The sequence below is a fragment of the Pseudorca crassidens genome, chromosome 9 (assembly GCF_039906515.1).
Source record: "Pseudorca crassidens isolate mPseCra1 chromosome 9, mPseCra1.hap1, whole genome shotgun sequence".
Taxonomy (NCBI): Eukaryota; Metazoa; Chordata; class Mammalia; order Artiodactyla; family Delphinidae; genus Pseudorca; species Pseudorca crassidens.
The window spans coordinates 32,587,037-32,606,990 of record NC_090304.1 but is presented as its reverse complement, the minus strand read 5'-3'; the positions used below and the strand labels follow the sequence as shown (position 1 = coordinate 32,606,990).

At 37.2% G+C, this 19,954-nt stretch overlaps 1 protein-coding gene across 4 annotated transcripts in view; it reads left to right on the top strand.

Moving 5' to 3' along the window:
- Positions 1–19,954, top strand: part of LUZP2 (leucine zipper protein 2) — a 449,267-nt gene that overhangs the window by 328,920 nt on the left and 100,393 nt on the right. For all 4 annotated transcript variants that reach the window (XM_067749585.1, XM_067749587.1, XM_067749584.1 and 1 more), the window contains one exon: positions 10,695–10,757. In XM_067749585.1, the coding sequence (XP_067605686.1) occupies positions 10,695–10,757 (63 nt within the window). The remainder of the gene's footprint in view (positions 1–10,694; positions 10,758–19,954) is intronic.

The following is a 19,954-nucleotide window of genomic DNA, read 5'->3' as shown; positions in this document are numbered from 1 at the left end:
CCTTATTTATTTATTTCAACTTCTTGATTTAATAGGCCAATGTAGTTGGCTCCTGACAGGAATATCTGTGAAAAACTGTGTTTCTAATGTTTGAACCTCTCAGGGGTGTATCATTTACAACACTTACAAGAGTATACTCTAATTGATGATGGTTCCAGCATTAGATGATGATTTAGTAATTATAACACCATCATAACACAGTCCCCCACTTTGCAAAATCCACTACGTTGCATAGTTGGAAACATTTTGAATGTAATAAGAAACTGAATCACAGTTGCAGTTTATTCACTGGAAGACTCATAAACATTCCATGTAGTCTTGGAAAAGTACAATATTTTAAACATATGAGAGGGCTTTACATATCAAAGAGGAGTTTTGTACCAGTACTGTTTACTAGGATATAATAATCCCATGAGGATCCTGTAGTTTATTAGATACTATGGCCAGCTACTTCATTTATTTATTTATTTAACATCTTTATTGGAGTATAACTGCTTTACAATGGTGTGTTAGTTTTTGCTTTATAACAAAGTGAATCAGTTATACACATACATATGTCCCCATACTTCTTCCCTCTTGCATCTCCCTCCCTCCTACCCTCCCTATCCCACCCCTCTAGGTGGTCACAAAGCACCGAGCTGGTCTCCCTGTGCTATGCAGCTGCTTCCCACTAGCTATCTATTTTACATTTGGTAGTGTATATATGTCCATGCCACTCTCTCACTCAGTCCCAGCTTACCCTTCCCCCTCCCTGTGTCCTCAAGTCCATTCTCTATGTCTGCGTCTTTATTGCTGTCCTGCCCCTAGGTTCTTCATGACCTTTTTTTTTTTTTTTTTTAGATTCTATATATGTATGTGTTAGCACACGGTTTTTGTTTTTCTCTTTCTGACTTACTTCACTCTGTATGACATACTCTAGGTCCATCCACCTCACTACAAATAACTCAATTTCGTTTCCTTTTATGGCTGAGTAATATTCCATCATATATATGTGCCACCTCTTCTTTATCCATTCATCTGCCAATGGACACATAGATTGCTTCCATGTCCTGGCTATTGTAAACAGAGCTACAATGAACATTTTGGTACATGACTCTTTGAATTTTGGTTTTCTCAGGGTATATGCCCAGTAGTGGGATTGCTGGGTCATATGGTACTTCTATTTGTAGTTTTTTAAGGAACCTCCATACTGTTCTCCATAGTGGCTTTATCAATCTACATTCCCACCAACAGTGCAAGAGGGTTCCCTTTTCTCCACACACTCTCCAGCATTTATAGTCTCTAGATTTTTTGATCATGGCCATTCTGACTGGTGTGAGATGATATTGCATTGTAGCTTTGATTTGCATTTCTCTAATGATTAATGATCTTGAGCATTCTTTCATGTGTTTGTTGGCAGTCTGTATATCTTCTTTGGAGAAATGTCTATTTAGGTCTTCTGCTCATTTTTGGCTTGGGTTGTTTCCTATTTTGATATTGAGCCGCCTGTGCCGCTTGTAAATTTTGGAGATTAAACCTTTGTCAGTTGCTTCATTTGCAAATATTTTCTCCCATTCTGAGGGTTGTCTTTTGGTCTTGTTTATGGTTTCCTTTGCTGTGCAAAAGCTTTGAAGTTTCATTAGGTCCCATTTGTTTCTTTTTGTTTTTATTTCCATTTCTATAGGAGGTGGGTCAAAAAGAATCTTGCTGTGATTTATGTCATAGAGTGTTCTGCCTATGTTTTCCTCTAAGAGTTTGATAGTGTCTGGCCTTACATTTAGCTCTCTAATCCATTTTCAGTTTATTTTTGTGTATGGTGTTAGGGAGTGTTCTAATTTCATTCCTTCACATTTAGCTGTCCAGTTTTCCCAGCACCATTTATTGAAGAGGAGGTCTTTTCTCCACTGCATATTCATGCCTCCTTTATCAAAGATAAGATGACCATATGGGCCTGCATTTATCTCTGGGCTTTCTCTCCTGTTCCATTGATCTTTCTTTCTGTTTTATGCCAGTACCATACTGTCTTGATTACTGTAGCTTTGTAGTAAACTCTGAAGTCAGGGAGCCTGATTCCTCCAGCTCCGTTTTTTGTTCTCAAGATTCTTTTGGCTATTACGGGCCTTTTGTGTTTCCTTACAAATTTAAAAATTTTTTGTTCTAGTTCTGTGAAAAATGCCAGTGGTAGTTTGATAGGGATTGCATTGAATCAGTAGATTGCCTTGGGTAGTATAGTCATTTTCACAATGTTGATTCTTCCAATCCAAGACATTGGTACGTCTCTCCATCTATTTGCATCATCTTTAATTTATTTCATCAGTGTCTTATAATTTTCTGCATACAGGTCTTTTGTCTCCTTAGGTAGGTTTATTCCTAGATATTTTATTCTTTTTGTTGCAATGGTAAATGGGAGTGTTTTCTTAATTTCACTTTCAGATTTTTCATCATTAGTGTATAGGAATGCCAGAGATTTCTGTGCATTAATTTTGTATCCTGCTACTTTACCAATTTCATTGATTAGCTCTAGTAGTTTTCCGGTAGCATCTTTAGGATTCTCTATGTATAGTATCATGTCATCTGCAAACAGTGACAGCATTACTTCTTCTTTTCTGCTTTGGATTCCTTTTATTTCTTTTTCTTCTCTGACTGCTGTGGTATAAAATTCCAAAAGTATGTTGAATAATAGTGGTGAGAGTGGGCAACCTTGTCTTGTTCCTGATCTTACTGGAAATGGTTTCAGTTTTTCACCATTGAGTATGATGTTGGCTGTGGGTTTGTCATTTATTGCCTTTATTATGTTGAGGAAAGTTCCCTCTATGCCTACTTTCTGGAGGGTTTTTATCATAAATGGGTGTTGAATTCTGTTAAAGCTTTCTCTGCATCTATTGAGATGATCATATGGTTTTTCTACTTCAGTTTTTTAATATGGTGTGTCACATTGATTGATTTGCATATATTGAAGAATCCTTGCATTCCTGGAATAAAACCCACTTGACCATGATGTATGATCCTGTTAATCTGCTGTTGGATTCTGTTTGTTAGGATTTTGTTGAGGATTTTTGCATCTATGTTGATCAGTGATATTGGCCTGTAGTTTTCTTTCTTTGTGGCATCTTTGTCTGGTTTTGGTATCAGGGTGATGGTGGCCTCCTAGAATGAGTTTGGGAGTGTTCCACCCTCTGCTATATTTTGGAAGAGTTTGAGAAGGATAGGTGTTAGCTCTTCTCTAAATATTTGATAGAATTCGCCTGTGAAGCCATCTGGTCCTGGGCTTTTGTTTTTTGGAACATTTTTAATCACAGTTTCAATTTCAGTTCCTGTGATTTGTCTGTTCATATTTCCTATTACTTCCTTGTTCAGTCTTGGAAGGTTGTGCATTTGAAAGAATTTGTTCAATTCTTCCAGGTTGTCCTTTTTATTGGTATATAGTTGCTTGTAGTAATCTCTTATGATCCTTTGTATTTCTGCAGAGTCAGTTGTTCCTTCTCCTTTTTCATTTCTAATTCCATTGATTTGAATTTTCTCCCTTTTTTTCTTGATGAGTCTGGCTAATGGTTTATCAATTTTGTTTCTCTTCTCAAAGAACCAGCTTTTAGTTTTATTCATCTTTGCTATTGTTTCCTTCATTTCTTTTTCATTTATTTCTGATCTGATCTTTATGATTTCTTTCCTTCTGCAAACTTTGGGGTTTTCTTGTTCCTCTTTCTCTAATTCCTTTAGGTGTAAGGTTAGGGTGTTTATTTGAGATGTTTCTTGTTTCTTAAGGTAGGATTGTATTGCTATAAACTTCCCTCTTAGAACTGCTTTTGCTGCATCCCATAGGTTTTGGGTTGTCGTGTTTTCATTGTCATTGGTTTCTAGGTATTTTTTGATTGCATCTTTGATTTCTTCACTGATCTCTTCGTTATTTAGTAATGTATGGTTCAGCCTCCACGTGTTTATATTTTTTACAGGTGTTTTCCTGTAATTGATATCTAGTCTCATAGCATTGTGGTCAGAAAAGATACTTGATACAATTTCAATTTTCTTAAATTTACCAAGGCTTGATTTGTGACCCAAGATATGATCTATCCTGGAAAATGTTGCATGAGCACTTGAGAAAAATGTGTATTCTGTTGTTTTTGGATGGAATGTCCTACGAATATCAATTAAGTCCATCTTGTTTAATGTATCATTTAAAGCTTGTGTTTCCTTATTTATTTTCATTTTGGATGATCTGTCCATTGGTGAAAGTGGGGTGTTAAAGTCCCCTACTGTGAATGTGTTACTGTCGATTTATGCTTTTATGGCTGTTAGTATTTGCCTTATGTATTGAGGTGCTCCTATGTTGGGTGCATAAATATTTACAATTGTTATATCTTCTTCTTGGATTGACCTCTTGATCATTATGTAGTGTCCTCCTTTGTCTCTTGTAGTAGTCTTTATTTTAAAGTCTAATTTGTCTGATATGAGAATTGCTACTCCAGCTTTCTTTTGATTTCCATTTACATGGAATATCTTTTTCCATCCCCTTACTTTCAGTCTGTATGTGTCCTTAGGTCTGAAGTGGGTCTCTTGTAGACAGCATATATATGGGTCTTGTTTTTGTATCCATTCAGCCAGTCTATGTCTTTTGTTTGGAGCATTTAATCCATTTACATTTAATGTAGTTATCAATATGTATGTTCCTATTATCATTTTCTTAATTTTTCTGGGTTTGTTATTGTAGGTCTTTTCCTTGTCTTGTGTTTCCTGCCTAGAGAAGTTCCTTTAGCATTTGTTGTAAAGGTGGTTTGGTGGTGCTGAATTCTCTTAGCTTTTGCTTGTCTGTAAGTTTTTAATTTCTCCATCAAGTCTGAATGAGATCTTTGGTGGTTAGAGTAATCTTGGTTGTAGATTTTTCTCCTTCATCCCTTTAAATATGTCCTGTCACTCCCTTCTGCCTTCCAGAGTTTCTGCTGAAAAATCAGCTGTTAACCTTATGGGGATTCCTTTGTGTGTTTGTTGTTTTTTCCTTGCTGTTTTTAATACTTTTTCTCTGTATTTAATTTTTGATAGTTTGATTAATATGTGTCTTGGTGTGTTTCTCCTTGTATTTATCCTTAATGGGACTCCCTGTGCTTCCTGGATTGATTAGCTATTTCCTTTCCCATATTACGGAAGTTTTCCACTATAATCTTTTCAATATTTTCTCAGTCCCTTTCTCTTTCTCTTCTTCTTCTGGGACCCCTATAATTTGAATGTTCATGTGTATAATGTTTTCCCAGGTGTCTCTGAGACTGTCCTCAATTCTTTTCATTCTTTTATTCTTTATTCTGCTCTGTGATAGTTTTTTCCACTATTTTATCTTCAAGGCCACTCATCCTTTCTTATGCCTCAGTTATTCTTCTTTTAATCCCTTCTAGAGAATTTTAAATTTCATTTATTGTGTTGTTCATCATTGTTTGTTTGGTCTTTAGTTCGTCTAGATCCTTGTTAAACGTTTCTTGTATTTTCTCAATTCTATTTCCAAGATTTTGGATCATCTTTACTATCATTATTCTGAATTCTTTTTCGGATAGACTGCCTATTTCCTCTTCATTTGTTTGGTCTGGTGGGTTTTTACCTTGCTCCTTCATCTGCTGTGTATTTCTCTGTCTTCTCATTTTGCTTAACTTACTGTTTTGGGGGTCTCCTTTTCGCAGGGTGCACGTTCGTAGTTCCTGTTGTTTTTGGTGTCTGTCCCCAGTGGCTAAGGTTGGTTCAGTGGGTTGTGTAGGCTTTCTGGTGAAGGAGACTAGTGCCTGTGTCCTGGTGGATGAGGCTAGATGTTGTCTTTCTGGTGGGCAGGTCCACGTTTGGTCGTGTGTTTTGGGGTGTCTGTGGCCTTATTATGATTTTAGGCAGCCTCTCTGCTAGTGGATGGGGTTGTACTCCTGTCTTGCTAGTTGTTTGGCATAGGGTGTCCAGCACCGTAGCTTGCTTGTCATTGATTGGAGCTGGGTCTTGGCATCGAGATGGAGATCTCGGGGAAATTTTCGCTGTTTGATATTACATGGAGCTGGGAGGTCCCTTGTGGACCAGTGTCCTGAACTTAGCTCTCCCACCTCTGAGGCACAGCCCTTATGCCTGGCTGGAGCACCAAGAGCCTGTCATCCACATAGCTCAGAATAAAAGGGAGAAAAAAAAGAAAGAAAGAAAGAAGAAGGTAAAATAAAAACTAATTATTAAAAAAATGTTTTTTAACTAATAAAAAAAAAAGAATGAAAGAAAGAAGAGAGCAACCAAACCAAAAAATAAATCCACCGATGATAACAAGTACTAAAATCTATACTAAAAAAGAAAGGGGCTTCCCTGGTGGCACAGTGGTTGAGAGTCCACCTGCTGATGCAGGGGACACAGGTTTGTGTCCCAGTCCGGGATGATCCCACATGCTGTGGAGTGGCTAGGCCCTTGAGCCATGGCGGCTGAGCCTGCCCGTCCGGAGCCTGTGTTCCGCAAAAGCCTGTGTACCGCAAAAAAAAAAAAGAAAAAAAAAAAAAAAACTACGAAAATAAAACCAGACAGACAGAACCCTAGGAAAAATGGTAAAAGTGAAATTATACAGACAAAATCAGAAACAGAAACCTACACATACACACTCCCAAAAAGAGAAAAAGGGAAAAACAAACAAACAAACAACAAAAAAATATATATATATATAGTTGCTCCCAAAGTCCACCTCCTCAATTTGGGATAATTTGTTGTCTATTCAGGTATTCCACAAATGCAGGTTACCTCAAGTTGATTGGGGAGATTTAATCTGCTGCTCCTGAGGCTGCTGGGAGAAATTTCCCTTTCTCTTCTTTGTTCACACAGCTCCCTGGGTTCAGCTTTGGATTTGGACCCGCCTCTGCATGTAGGTCACCTGAGGGCGTGTGTTCTTTGCTCAGACAGGACGGGGTTAAAAAGGAGCAGCTGATTCGGGGTCTCTGGCTCACTCAGGCCGGGGGGAGGGAGGGGTGCGGATGCGGGGCGAGCCTGTGGCGGCAGAGGCCGGCGTGACGTTGCACCAGCCTGAGGCGCACCGTGCGTTCTCCCGGGACATTGTCCCTGGATCACGTGACCCTGGCAGTGGCGAGCTGCACAGGCTCCCGGGAGGGGAGGTGTGGATAGTGACCTGTGCTCGCACAAGGCTTCTTGGTGGCGGCAGCAGCAGCCTTAGCATCTCATGCCCATCTCTGGGGTCCGCGCTGTTAGCTGCAGCTCACGCCCGTCTCTGGAGCTCCTTTAAGCAGCGGTCTTAATCCCCTCTCCTCACGCATCAGGAAACAAAGAGGGAAGAAAAAGTCTCTTGCCTCTTCGGCAGGTCCAGACCTTTTCTCGGGCACACTCCCGGCTAGCCGTGGCGCACTAACCCCTTCAGGCTGTGTTCACGCCGCCAACCCCAGTCCTCTCCCTGGGATCCGACTGAAGCCCGAGCCTCAGCTCCCAGCCCCCGCATGTCCCTGTGGGTGTGCAGACAAGCCTCTCGGGCTGGTGAGTGCTGGTCAGCACTGATCCTCTGTGCGGGAATCTTCCCGCTTTGCCCTCCGCACCCCTGTCGCTGTGCTCTCCTCCGTGGCTCCGAAGCTTCCCCCCGCCCCCCGCCACCCGCAGTCTCCGCCCGCGAAGGGGCTTCCTAGTGTGTGGAAACCTTTCCTCCTTCACAGCTCCCTCCCACTGGTGCAGGTCCTGTCCCTATTCTTTTGTCTGTGTTTTTTCATTTTTCTTTTGCCCTCCTCAGGTACGTGGGGAGTTTCTTGCCTTTTGGGAGGTCTGAGGTCTTCTGCCAGTAGGTGTTTTATAGGATCAGTTCCATATGTAGACGTATTTCTGATGTATTTGTGGGGAAGAAGGTGATCTCCGTGTCTTACTCTTCCGCCATCTTGAAGCTCCTCCTCTATTTTTTGTTTTTTAAATAGATTTTCTGTTTTTAGAGAAGCTTTAGGTTCACAGCAAAATTGAGCTGAAAGTTCGGAGAGCTCCCAGGTACTCCCTGTCTCCACACAGCCCCCCATTAGCAGCATCCTACACCAGAGCAGTAAATCTGCTATAATCGATGAAACTGCATTGACACATCATCATCACCCAGAGTCCCTAGTTGAGTTTAGGTTTCATTCTTAGTTGTTTACATTCTATAGAGTTTGACAAACGTATAATATATAACCACCCTTACAGTATCGTATAGAATAGTTTCACTGACTTATTCTGTGTTTTAGGAAGCCTTCCAGGGGCTTTCCTGGTGGTGCAGTGGTTGAGAGTCCACCTGCCAGTGCAGGGGACACGGGTTCGTGCCCTGGTCTGGGAAGATCCCACATGCTGCAGAGCGGCTAGGCCGGTGAGCCATGGCTGCTGAGCCAAAAAAGAAGCCCTCCAGGTGATTCTTGTGCACATTAAAGTCTGGCAACCATTTTATTACAGGATACATGTTTTTAAAGCTAAGTTCAAAAATTAGCCAAGAAATTAATACTGTATTAAATCCTACATCTAAACTGAAGGTGTACTTGATTTATCCTAGTCTCCTCTTTTGTTTTTTATTGAGGTATAGTTGATTTCCAATATTATATTAGTTTCAGGTGTGCAACATAGGGATTCAATATTTTTATAGATTATACTTCATTTAAAATTATTACAAAATATGGCTATATTTGCCTGTTCTGTACAATGTATCCTTTTTGCTTATTTATTTTATGCATGGTATTTGGTAACTCTTAATCCCATACACCTGTCTTGCCCTTCCCTACCTCCTCCTCCCCATTGGTAACTGCTAGTTTGTTCTCTATATCTATGAGTCTGTTTCTGTTTTTTATTTAGATTTGTTTTGTTTTTTAGATTCCACATACGTGATAACATAGAGTATTTGTCTTTCTCTGTCTGACTTATTTCACTAAGCATAATACCCTCTAGGTCCATCCACCATATTGCCAATGGCAAAATTTAATTCTTTTTTATGGCCGAATAATGTTTCATTATATATATTTATACCACATTCTTTTTATCCATTCATCTGTTGATGGACACTTAAGTTGCTTCCATATCTTGGCTATTGAAGTAATGCTGCTATGAACATTGGAGTGCATATATCTTTTTGAATTAGTGTTTTTATTTTCTTCAAATATATACCCAACAGTGGGATTGCTGGGTCATATGGTAGTTCTATTTTTAGTTGTTTGAGTAAGCGCCACATTGTTTTCCATAGTAGCTGCACCAACTTAAAATACCAGCAACAGTGTACTAGGGTTCTCTTTTCTCCACATCCTTGCCAACATTTGTTATTTGTAGACTTTTTGATGATGGCCATTCAGACAGGTGTGAGGTGATATCTCTTTCTGGTTTTGATTTGCATGTCCTTGATGATTAGCAGTGTTGAGCATCTTTTCACGTGCCTGTTGGCCATCTGCATTTCCTCTTTGGAAAAGAGTCTATTCAATTCTTCTGCCCTTTATTTAAAAACTTTTTATTGGAGTATAGTTGCTTTACAATGTTGTGTTATTTTCTGCTCTACAGCAAAGTGAATCAGTTATACACATACCCCTGCTTTTTTAGATTTCCTTCCCATTAGGTCACCACACAGCATTGAGTAGAGTTCCCTGTGCTATACAGTAGGTTCTCATTAGTCTTCTGCCCATTTTTTTAACAAGGTTGTTGTTTTTGTTGTTTGATGTTGAGTTGTATGAGCTATTTGTATATGTTGGATATTAACCCCTTATCAGTCATATCGTTCGCAAATATCTTCTTCCATTCAATAGGTTGTCTTATCGTTTTGTGGTTGGTTTCCTTTGCTGTGCAAAAGCTTTTAAGTTTAATTAGGTCTCATTTGTTTATTTCTGCTTTTGTTACCTTTACTTTAGGAGACGGATCCAAAAAATTATTACAATGATTTATGTCCTGCCTATGTTTTGCTCTAGGAGTTTTATAGTATCCAATCTTACATTTATGTCTTTAATCCATCTTGAGTTTACTTTTGTATATGGTGCTAGAGAATGTTCAGTTTCATTTTTTACATGTAACTGTTATGGCCAGCAACTTTTAAAATTAAATTTTATTGAGATATAATTTACATAGAATTTTATTGAGATGTAATTTACATAGAATTCATCATATATACTTTAATGGGTTTGATCAGTATTCAGGATAGAGGATATTTTCATCACCTACAAAGTTCCCACTTGATATTTTATAATCTCTACCACCAACCCCCAGTCCACGTCAACTACCAACCTGATTTATGTCCCTAGTCTTTTGTCTTTTCTAGAATATCATATATATGGTATTATACAAAATATAGCTTTTTGTGACTGGATTCTTTCACATACTCTAATACATTTGAAATACATCTATATTGTTACGTTTCAGACTTAATTTATTTTGAGAAATGCCTAACCGTATTTTGGTATTTCATTTCATGGATGTACCATAATTTGTTTACTATTCATCAGTTAATGGACATGTGGGATATTTCCAGCTTTTGACTATTATGAATAAATATACTGTAAACATTTATGTATATATTATAATTTCTCTTAGGTAAATACCTAGAAAGAATTTCTGTATAATTTATATTTATAAGAAACTGCCAAACAGTTTCCCAAACTGACTAAACCATTTCCAAACTAGTTGAGCTCTTTTTACTTTGGCTGCAAAATTCATTCTTATGCAGTTTAAAAGAATTTTAATCTCCAAGTTTGAAAATATAAATGAAATTAAGTCACTAATCCTTTTTTTTTTTTTTTTTACAGTCAAAAAAAATCCAAGCCCAGCTGAAGGAGCTTCGTTATGGGAAGAAGGATTTATTATTTAAGGTAAGCATCTTCCTCCCTACCCCCTCCAACTGGCTAGCTCAATACCTAAACTATCTAAAATATCATTTAGCTTAAATTTAATTTCCAGATTTTCGCAAGAATTAAAGTTGTATTTGACTGAATTGAAGGTTTGTTCATTTTATTGCCTACTTAATTAGTGGAGATAAATACAGTTATGGTTTCCTAGGTATATTCTTAATCAAAGGCAGGCTTCATTCCAAAGTGTTTAAAGTCCCTTTGTAAAAGCTTCAATTACTTTAATTCAACATTGAGGCATGTCTTTCAGAATATTTACATTAAGGAGAGCATATACTGAACAAGTTTCCACAGATGAGGTCCACTGGTGACTTACATTCTTGACTTCCAGAGATGCCTATATAAATCTTCTTATTATAGTCTTCATGTTTAATCATGGTTGATTGATTTTGGTTATTGATACTTTATAAGACTATCAATGCCTATGTATAGGTAGACATCTATCACAGACTATGGTTATGGTTGACTGACTAATGGCCTCCCAAATATATCCACTTGCTAATCCCTGGAACCTGTGAATGTTATATTTGCAGAGGTGATTCAGTTAAGGATCTTAAGATGGGGAGATTATCCCAAGTTATCTAGTATAATCACACAAGTTTTTAATAGGAGTAAGACAGAACTGCCTAAGTAAAAAGAAGATTATGTAACCACGGAAGCTGGGGGCGGAAAGACAATGTAAAGGATTTTTCCCCTATAGCCTCCAGAAAAAACAGCCCTTTCAACACCTTGATTTTGCTCCATAAAATTCATTTCAAACTTCTGACTTTCAGAACAAAAAGAGAATAAATTGTATTGTTGTTTAAGCCACTTAGTTCATGGTAGTTTGTTATAGTAGCAAGAAGAAACTAATAGAGATATTTCCTTTTATCTCCGTTGAGCAAAGGAGATAGAAGCAGGTGCCTTTAATTGTGCCATCTGCGTTCCCAAATGCAGTAGAGTGATAGAGTATGAGGCTCTTAGTAGTAGGAATAATAATTTGTTTAATAAATAAGTGCAAATTACTTTGTGCATAATATCTATTTTTCAAAAATGTGTTCACTACAATGATCATCCCAATCTATGAATATCAGGTTTAAAGTACAGAAAATTCTTCGTGTTATCTAATGGTTGGAAAATCCTTTAATTTTTCTGATTAAAACAGTAAGAAATGACTTCTCTTCTTTGACACATTTATTTTTGGCTTAGAATCATGGGAAGGTGTTCCTGTTATGTAAACCAATATCTATTAAATCCTTATTCCATGCAAGTCATGAATCTGGGCACATTTTGCCATTTATTCTTTCATAAATATGCTTCCTACCATTCCTTTAATCTCATCTATAACAAGATATTCTCCAGCACACCAAGAAAACTTTGAATTTATTCTCATTAATGCTTACTGACTCTCAGCACTGCTCATTGCATGTGATAAATAGATAAGATAAAAGTATAAAATCCAAGATATTTGCCTGTGTACCTTCAATCTTTCATACTGAGACTCTTAAGCTCAGGGTATCTTAACTTTTACATTCAGCTTGGCCTTAGCTTTTTGCAGTCATCAATAACAAATAATTGAAATTGGCAAAAAAAACACCCCAAAAACCTAGTGTGTGTGTGTGTGTTCATATTTGCAAAGAAATGTCTAGTTCTCTGATTTGGTTAACTTAATAAGATCAGGAATATAATAAGAGAATTCCAAGCTCCCTAGAGCTGATAACTTTTAGGTATTAGGCTGGGAGATTTATGTAAAGATAGAAGATCATATGAGGCTTTTTAAATTTTTTGAATTTCATTTCTCAAATTGAAGAGTTATAGAAAGAAAAGTTGGGAGAAAAGAATGAGATCCAATAATTTTCCATGATTTACTTCTTTGTAATATGACAGTTGTTAAATATAGATTAGTAATTTATTAACTTTCAGAAATTACCAAAATTAAAATTTGTTGCATATCTGTATTATTTGAAAAAATGAGACATTATTCGTAAGCCTTGTTATTTTAGGCCACTTTGAGAAGAGCACTTTTATATGAAATCAAGTGAATTGTGTATGAATAGACCATGAAGTTGCACAAATTAGGATGTCTTCCCATATTCTCTCCCCAAAACACTGTTTAATTTTTATTAACTCCAATAACATGAGATCTAGAAGCATGGCAATTTTAGTAATTAAATTAACTTATTCAGTAGCTAAACAATGTCAACAAGGACCCAGAGTTTTTTGTTTGTTTGTGTTTCAGACTTTTTCATATCATGATCCTCACATAACTGACTTGTTCTAAGCTTTGATTCCTCATTATATAGTGATAGTGTCTAAAGAGCTATATACCTGTGTACAAAGTCAAAGAAAAGGGTGCGGGGGGAGACGCTTGTCCTTGAGTGTCATAATTTTTGTAAAGGAGGAACATTTTTTGAGAAGTCTCCCCAAACTTGGGCATGACCCTATGCAAAAGTGAGACTTTAGTGTTTTCAGCTTCTACTGTGAAAGGTTGCTTCTTTTTAGAAGTAAAGAAATCTAATTGTTAATGGAGAGGCAACCAAAAATTTCTGCTATAATGTACTCATCCACTCATCTTGATGACAACTTACATTTATATCATCTCATTTGCTTAGTTTTATATCAACAGTGCCCATTTTAGGTATTGTATAAACATATGTTAAATAAATGAATGAATACATACATGCATACATACGTATGTACATGGATACATAAATAGATAGGTCAGGGCAGTAAAGAGTAGAAGCTAATGTCTGTGACCACAGGAATCCATCCATGCACCTATTAAAATGAGTCCACAAATATTTTTGGCAATAACTTGCTGAATCCTGAGATAAGTAGCAAAATATTTTATTTCCCTGAAAGTAGTTTCCTGAGAATCTATTCAGTTTTGAATAGATTTGATGGTTTTTAGTGAAGATAATCTTTGAAGGAGCAATGCCTGCCGCTAAATCACGTGAATTTATCTTAAAAATAATGGCATGTGCTGACAATTGCAAGACATACTGATAAATTCAGTGTCCTTATTAATGTTTGAGAGCTGGCTTTTGATTAGGGAAGGCTGCCAGCCGCAGTAAACTTTCTGTACTAAGGAAAGAATTGAGGCCCTGCAGATTGTTATTTGCCCAGGACTTGAGTTACTTTTTATCCTCCTTGATTCAATTTGGAGTTGATATTCTGTGAAATACCTACCCTCCATTTTGCTCCTCTATTTTACTTTTACATATACTTATTTTTTTAATTTCAGAAGAATTATTTTTTCAGTATAGAACAATTTCAAAACATGTCTAAATGTATAGGGCCAAAAAAAAAAAAAACACTTAAAATCCCATCACTTGGAGCACACTCAATGTTTTGAAATATTTTGTATTTCTGTTTAGTTCCTTTTGTATTAGGCATAATCTGCTTTGTGATTAACATATGTATGTTAATATAGATTATATATTATACATATTCTGCTTTTTTAAAACATAAAAGTATCCTTTAGTTATAATTTCTTCATAAAAATTTTAAAGTGTAATTTTATGATATGTGTGCCAAAAGTGAATTTTTTCCTCATGAATATATGTGGATAGAGAAGATGTGGCACATATATACAATGGAATATTACTCAGCCATTAAAAAGAATGAAATAATGCCATTTGCAGCAACATGGATGGACCTAGAGATTGTCATACTGAGTGAAGTAAGTCAGATAGAGAAAGACAAATATTGTATGTTATCGCTTATATGTGGACTCTAAAAAAAGTGATACAAATGAACTTATTTACAAAACAGAAAAAGACTCATAGACTTAGAGGACAAACGTATGATTACCAGGGGCAAGGGTGGCAGGGGAGAGATAGTTAGGGAGTTTGAGATTGACATGTACACACTGCTGTATTTAAAAATGCATAACCAACAAGGACCTACTGTATAGCACAGGGAATGCTGCTCAATATTATGTAACAACCTAAATGGGAAAAGAACTTGAAAAAGAATAGATCCACGTATATGTATAACTGTATCGCTTTGCTGTACACCTGAAACTAGCACACCATTTTTAATCAACTATACTCCAATATAAAATAAAAAGTTAAAAAAGTGTGTGTATGATGATTCTAATTAACGCTCTGATGAAAAATGTGTTCTTATTTTTATCTCAAAGTGTAGTTTTTTATTGAATGTGTATGTAACTATAAAGTAATTCACTAAAATTATTGAAAAATTTTAATGTTATTGAAACCTAATAGACATTATTTTTGGAGTTTGGATTTTTTAACTTGAATGAGGAATAACTGACAAATATAATCATATATATTTAAAGTGTACAGCATGACGATTTGATGTACAAATACATTGTGGAACGATTACCAAGATCAAAATAATGAACACATCCCCCACCTCACGTAGTTAACTATTTGTGTGTGTAGTGAGAAAGATTTAGATCTACTCTCAGCAATTTTGAATGATAAATACCCCGTTATTAACCACAGTCACCTGCTATACATTTGATCCTCAGAACTTATTCTTCTTATAAATGCAAATTTGTACACTTTGACATCCATCACATCATTTCCCTCCTCTCTGCTCTTTGCAGCCACCATTCAATTCTTTGTTCGTATAAAATCAGCCTTTTATTTTTTTGAAGATTCCACATATAAGTGACAACATACAGTATTTTCTTTCTCTGTCTGGCTTATTTCACTTAGGTTGTCACAAATGGCCTGGCTTTGGTAAGGAAAGACTTTCCCCAAATGTGGTTGTGAGGGTACCTTTTATTCCTGAAAGAGCACAGCAGAATAGTCTCCATGCAGCTCCATCAGCTGAGGTCAATGTTAGCACAGACCATAGGGGTCCACTGTGCTCAAGACGGCCGAGGTCCTGTGGTTGGTGGTGGCGGCTAAGGTTATTGACTTCCTGAGTGGCAAAGACTGCTGAGATTCTCCTATTCTCCTTTTTCACTTGTGAGAACACGTTCTAGCCAAGCTGATCCCTCTTATTGGCTGGTCTGGTGTGCTGGTACTCAGAGAAGTAGTGGAGCCAGAGTCCTAGGATCAGATGTATGTGGAACTACAACAGTACCAGGATCCTGAGGCACAGGTACACTTGTGCAGCAATGGCCTTGGTGTCCATTGTGTAAGTATCTGCAGATCTCTGGGGAACTGTAGTCTGAGTCTCTGGGACTCTCCACAGTGACTCAGATTGGGGGTAGGCAGGGAGGATACAGCAGCAGCATGGACCCTGGGGTGGTAGGGTATGCAATGGCTTGGGGTCAGGGTACAGTAGCAGCACAGTCTTGGGATGATGGAACAAAGTCCCAACTTTGGCCCCAGGGGGCAGTCACAGAAGAGCAGTAACATATCCCTGGTGGTGGTCCATTAAATCTGTGTTGGACCTAGAGGATGGGGCTCAGACCAGCAGCAGCATAGCCCTGGCACTAACAGGTCAGAGCTATGACCTGGGACCCTGGGGTGGGACTCAGAGCATCAGTCAGCCGGTCCCCAGAAATGATGAGTCAGAGCTGGGAACTGAGAACCCAGCGAGGCAGATCTCAGAGCAGTATAGAAGCTCTGGTGTCATATGAGGCAACATGCTGGGGCATCGCAATCCCAGAGAATGGCTACTGGGGGCCTTTGAGGGCAGGTCTCATGCAACAATAGCCCCAGCCCTGGGGAGGAGATTCAGCAGCAGACTCTGAGATGCTCCATCATCAGGATCAGTGTTGGTGAAAATGATACGAATCCACAGTGGTGAGGCTTGCAGGGGTTCTCCTGCTCTCCTTTTACCTATGCGGTGAAGTTCTTCTGTGGGGACCCCTCCTGGCACTAAGCTGCTCTAGACTGGGAGATGGAGTGCTGAAGGTAAAATGCTTCCTATGCTTTTCTATGCAACCATCATCAGTTTTTGAGCTCTACAGTGTTTTTGCTACTTCCTCATTGTAGTCTAGAGCTTTTCCTGAGATATTTTCATCAGTTTATAGTTCCTTTACTATTTTTGCTGGGTTTTTTGAGAGGAGGAGAAAAGTGTTGGGATCTCCTAGCCCTTCATCTTGCTGAGGTAAACTTTCTTAAGAAAATTATAACAGTTGACTACCCATCAGTGTAGTAAGAAAAAAAAAATGTTGTGTTTAATTAAGACTTTAGGAATACCCAGAGAACTGGGTATTCTCATTAAAGAAACAAGAATAAATGAATAGGTAAATAAATATGTTAGTCTGCTCAGGCTGACATAAAAAAATACCATGGACCCAGTGGCTTAAACAACAGAAATTTATTTTCTCACAGTCTGGAGGCTGGAAAGTCTGAGATCAAGTCTGGCAGGGTTTGGTTTCTAGTGAGAGCCCTCTTCCTGGTTAGCAGCAGCCACCTTCCCACTGTGTCCTCACACGGAGGAGAACTAGTGAGCTCACTTATGTCTCTCCTTATAAGGACACTAATCCTACAATATCAGGGTCCCACCCTTAGGACCTCATTTAACCTTAATTACCTCCTTATAGGCCCCATCTTCTAGTAAAGTCACATTAGGGGGTAGGCTTTCAACATATGAGTTTGGGGAGAGACACAATTCAGTTCATCACAGTAATTAACTAAATAATACATGCAGTAAAGCAGTAACAAACTTTGTTGTTTGAGAAATCATAAAATGAAAATTACTGTTTTAATTTTGCCCTAAATATGATTACTGGGCAGCTTAAACATTTATTTTAAATTGTAAGTCACTCAATTTCACTTACGTACTTTTTTGTTGTTGTTTTGGTCACTTCAAAACAATTTACGTAATGCTCCCTAGTCACCAAAAATTAAATTTATCAACTTGCCTATTGAGGTAGGGAATGTGAGACTGTTTGAGTTTTGATACCAGATTTTCAGAAGGAGACGTTACTGAGTTTAAATGGAAATTATCTCTGGACTCACTTTCATGTTCTATAGGCTAAAGATTAGATACATTCTGGGTGGGAAGCCTTTTGAACGTATATTTTGGCCATGACAGCTTCCTGGACTGACTTTTCCTGTGTGGAGACCAATATATTTATGCCTTTGCTGAAGGTTCTGTTCCACATGTCATGTTGCTAACATTTGGTCTCTTTAAAGAGCATCATAAGTATCACGTCAATCCTCATTTAATATTGTGTTTATAGTACATATACAGAAAATGATACATGATATGTTGATGGTAAATATGCCCAAAGAATGTGTTTCTTTAAAAAATTTTTATTGCTTCATTCTAGATATGTAACCTTGAATCTGTAGAATTAAAAAATCTCTAGTAATGATAACAACTGATATATATTGAGCACTAAACATTCTTACTCCTCAAAACAACTTAGGTATATACGTATGATGCATTGAGTATTTGTGTGCGTATATGTATATACACACATGATGTGTGTATTGGGGGGGACGTGTGTGTGTGTAAAGTGAGGCCAAAAAGTTAATGGTCCAAGGTCATCAATAGAGTAGATATTGTGTATAACTGAGAAAGGATTTACATCTATCATATACATTCATGTTCACAGTCTGGGTCTAATCCTCTCCCCTGCCTTTTTTTTTTTCTTTCTTTATCTTTCTTTCTCTTACTTCCTGTGGTCTCCCTGGTGACTGGCTCTTCATTTTGTTATTTGTCTGTTCTTCACTCTCTAAACTCCTGACCATCTTTCTATTGCTTACTAGTTGTAGCACATATTGAATAATCCATCTTGCTTTGTCCTCTGGTACTTGCAAAATCTTTGCCGATGTCCTGACCTTCAAATGCATAGACGTTTTTGGTCCCAGTATCCATCTTTTTCCCTGCGTTCCAATCTTCTGAGACATTCTATTTGGATGCATCTAGCTGTTTTATGAAAAGAACTATGACATATTAGATTTCCAGTGAGGGATACCGATATTGCAACTATTTCTATTAGTTATTCAATAAAACCAACTTCATAAAAACTATATGTTATTCAGTGTTTCAAATACAATAATGAATTATTTAAATTACTGCCTACATGAAGTTTATAGCCTATCAATAAAAATAAAGCCTTATATGTATTTAGCATTTTATACTGTACCCAGTGCTGTGATGTACATTATTTCATTTGATCCTCACTACAATCTCCATGAGACAGAGAGGAGAAGTTGTAGAATCCATTTTACCATAAGGGTATTGAGGCCTTGAGAAGTTTGAAATTACTCCAGGCCACCAAAATATTTATTTGCGAAGCTAATTTATTAACAGATTGAAACCATCACTATTTTATTTATTTTAATATTTATTTAGTTATTTATTTAAAATTGAACTGACTTAGAGTTTCTTGGCTCAAGTATATTTGACAGAAATTTATAGTTATTCCTTTGATAACTATTTCTATAGCATAGTTATACCACTGTATCAAAATTCTGACAATTATTCTGCCGCGTTTGGTGATAGACCAGATAACACTCATTTTGAAACTCTGACATCAAAATGGCATGTGTTCTCATTGGTATTTTCTCTAGAAACCAGATGTGTTCAACTGGTATCTGCTTCTGAAAACAGGAATATTGCCACATGAATTCCCAAGTATGGATCCAACAAGTGTCAGATTATTTTCTGATGATTTGAGTCTTCTATAAAGGAATTTTGTGAAGCAGTTGTCACTTAATTTTTAAACCCTTGTATAAATTAAGATAATTTTTGTGCATCTGTCTTTCATTAACTTACATTTATCTCATCCACGTGTTAAACCATTTTTTTTAATGAGCAAAAGCATTTTCAGTGCCACTCATTTGGTATGTGTCAATTTATCTCCAGTTAAGTGAGTTTTGGCCTTAAAAATATAGACACCTTACAGGAGAGGTTAAAGGGGGTACTGATTTTATTTTCTTCCATGATTTAACAAACTTTAATTTTCAAAACACATTCATTTGTGCCTCAAAATAATTTTATGAGTCAGTCAGGGCAGCTGATACTGTCACCTTAGCGTGTATAAGAAAAACAAGGCCTAGAGAAGGTAAAAGACTTATCTGAAATCATAGAACTAGTAAGTGGCAGAGTTTTATTCTAATCTAAGTCCTGTGACTCCACTATATCACATTTTTCAGTTATATTTCTACTTTGCTTCTTAGGGGGAATCTATGGATTATACTTTTCAGAAATATTTTCTACTGTACTAATTCAAAGATTAAAAGGGCAAATATGCTTAGCTGGAAATATAACTTGTTGATGTAAAAAATAATCTGTTG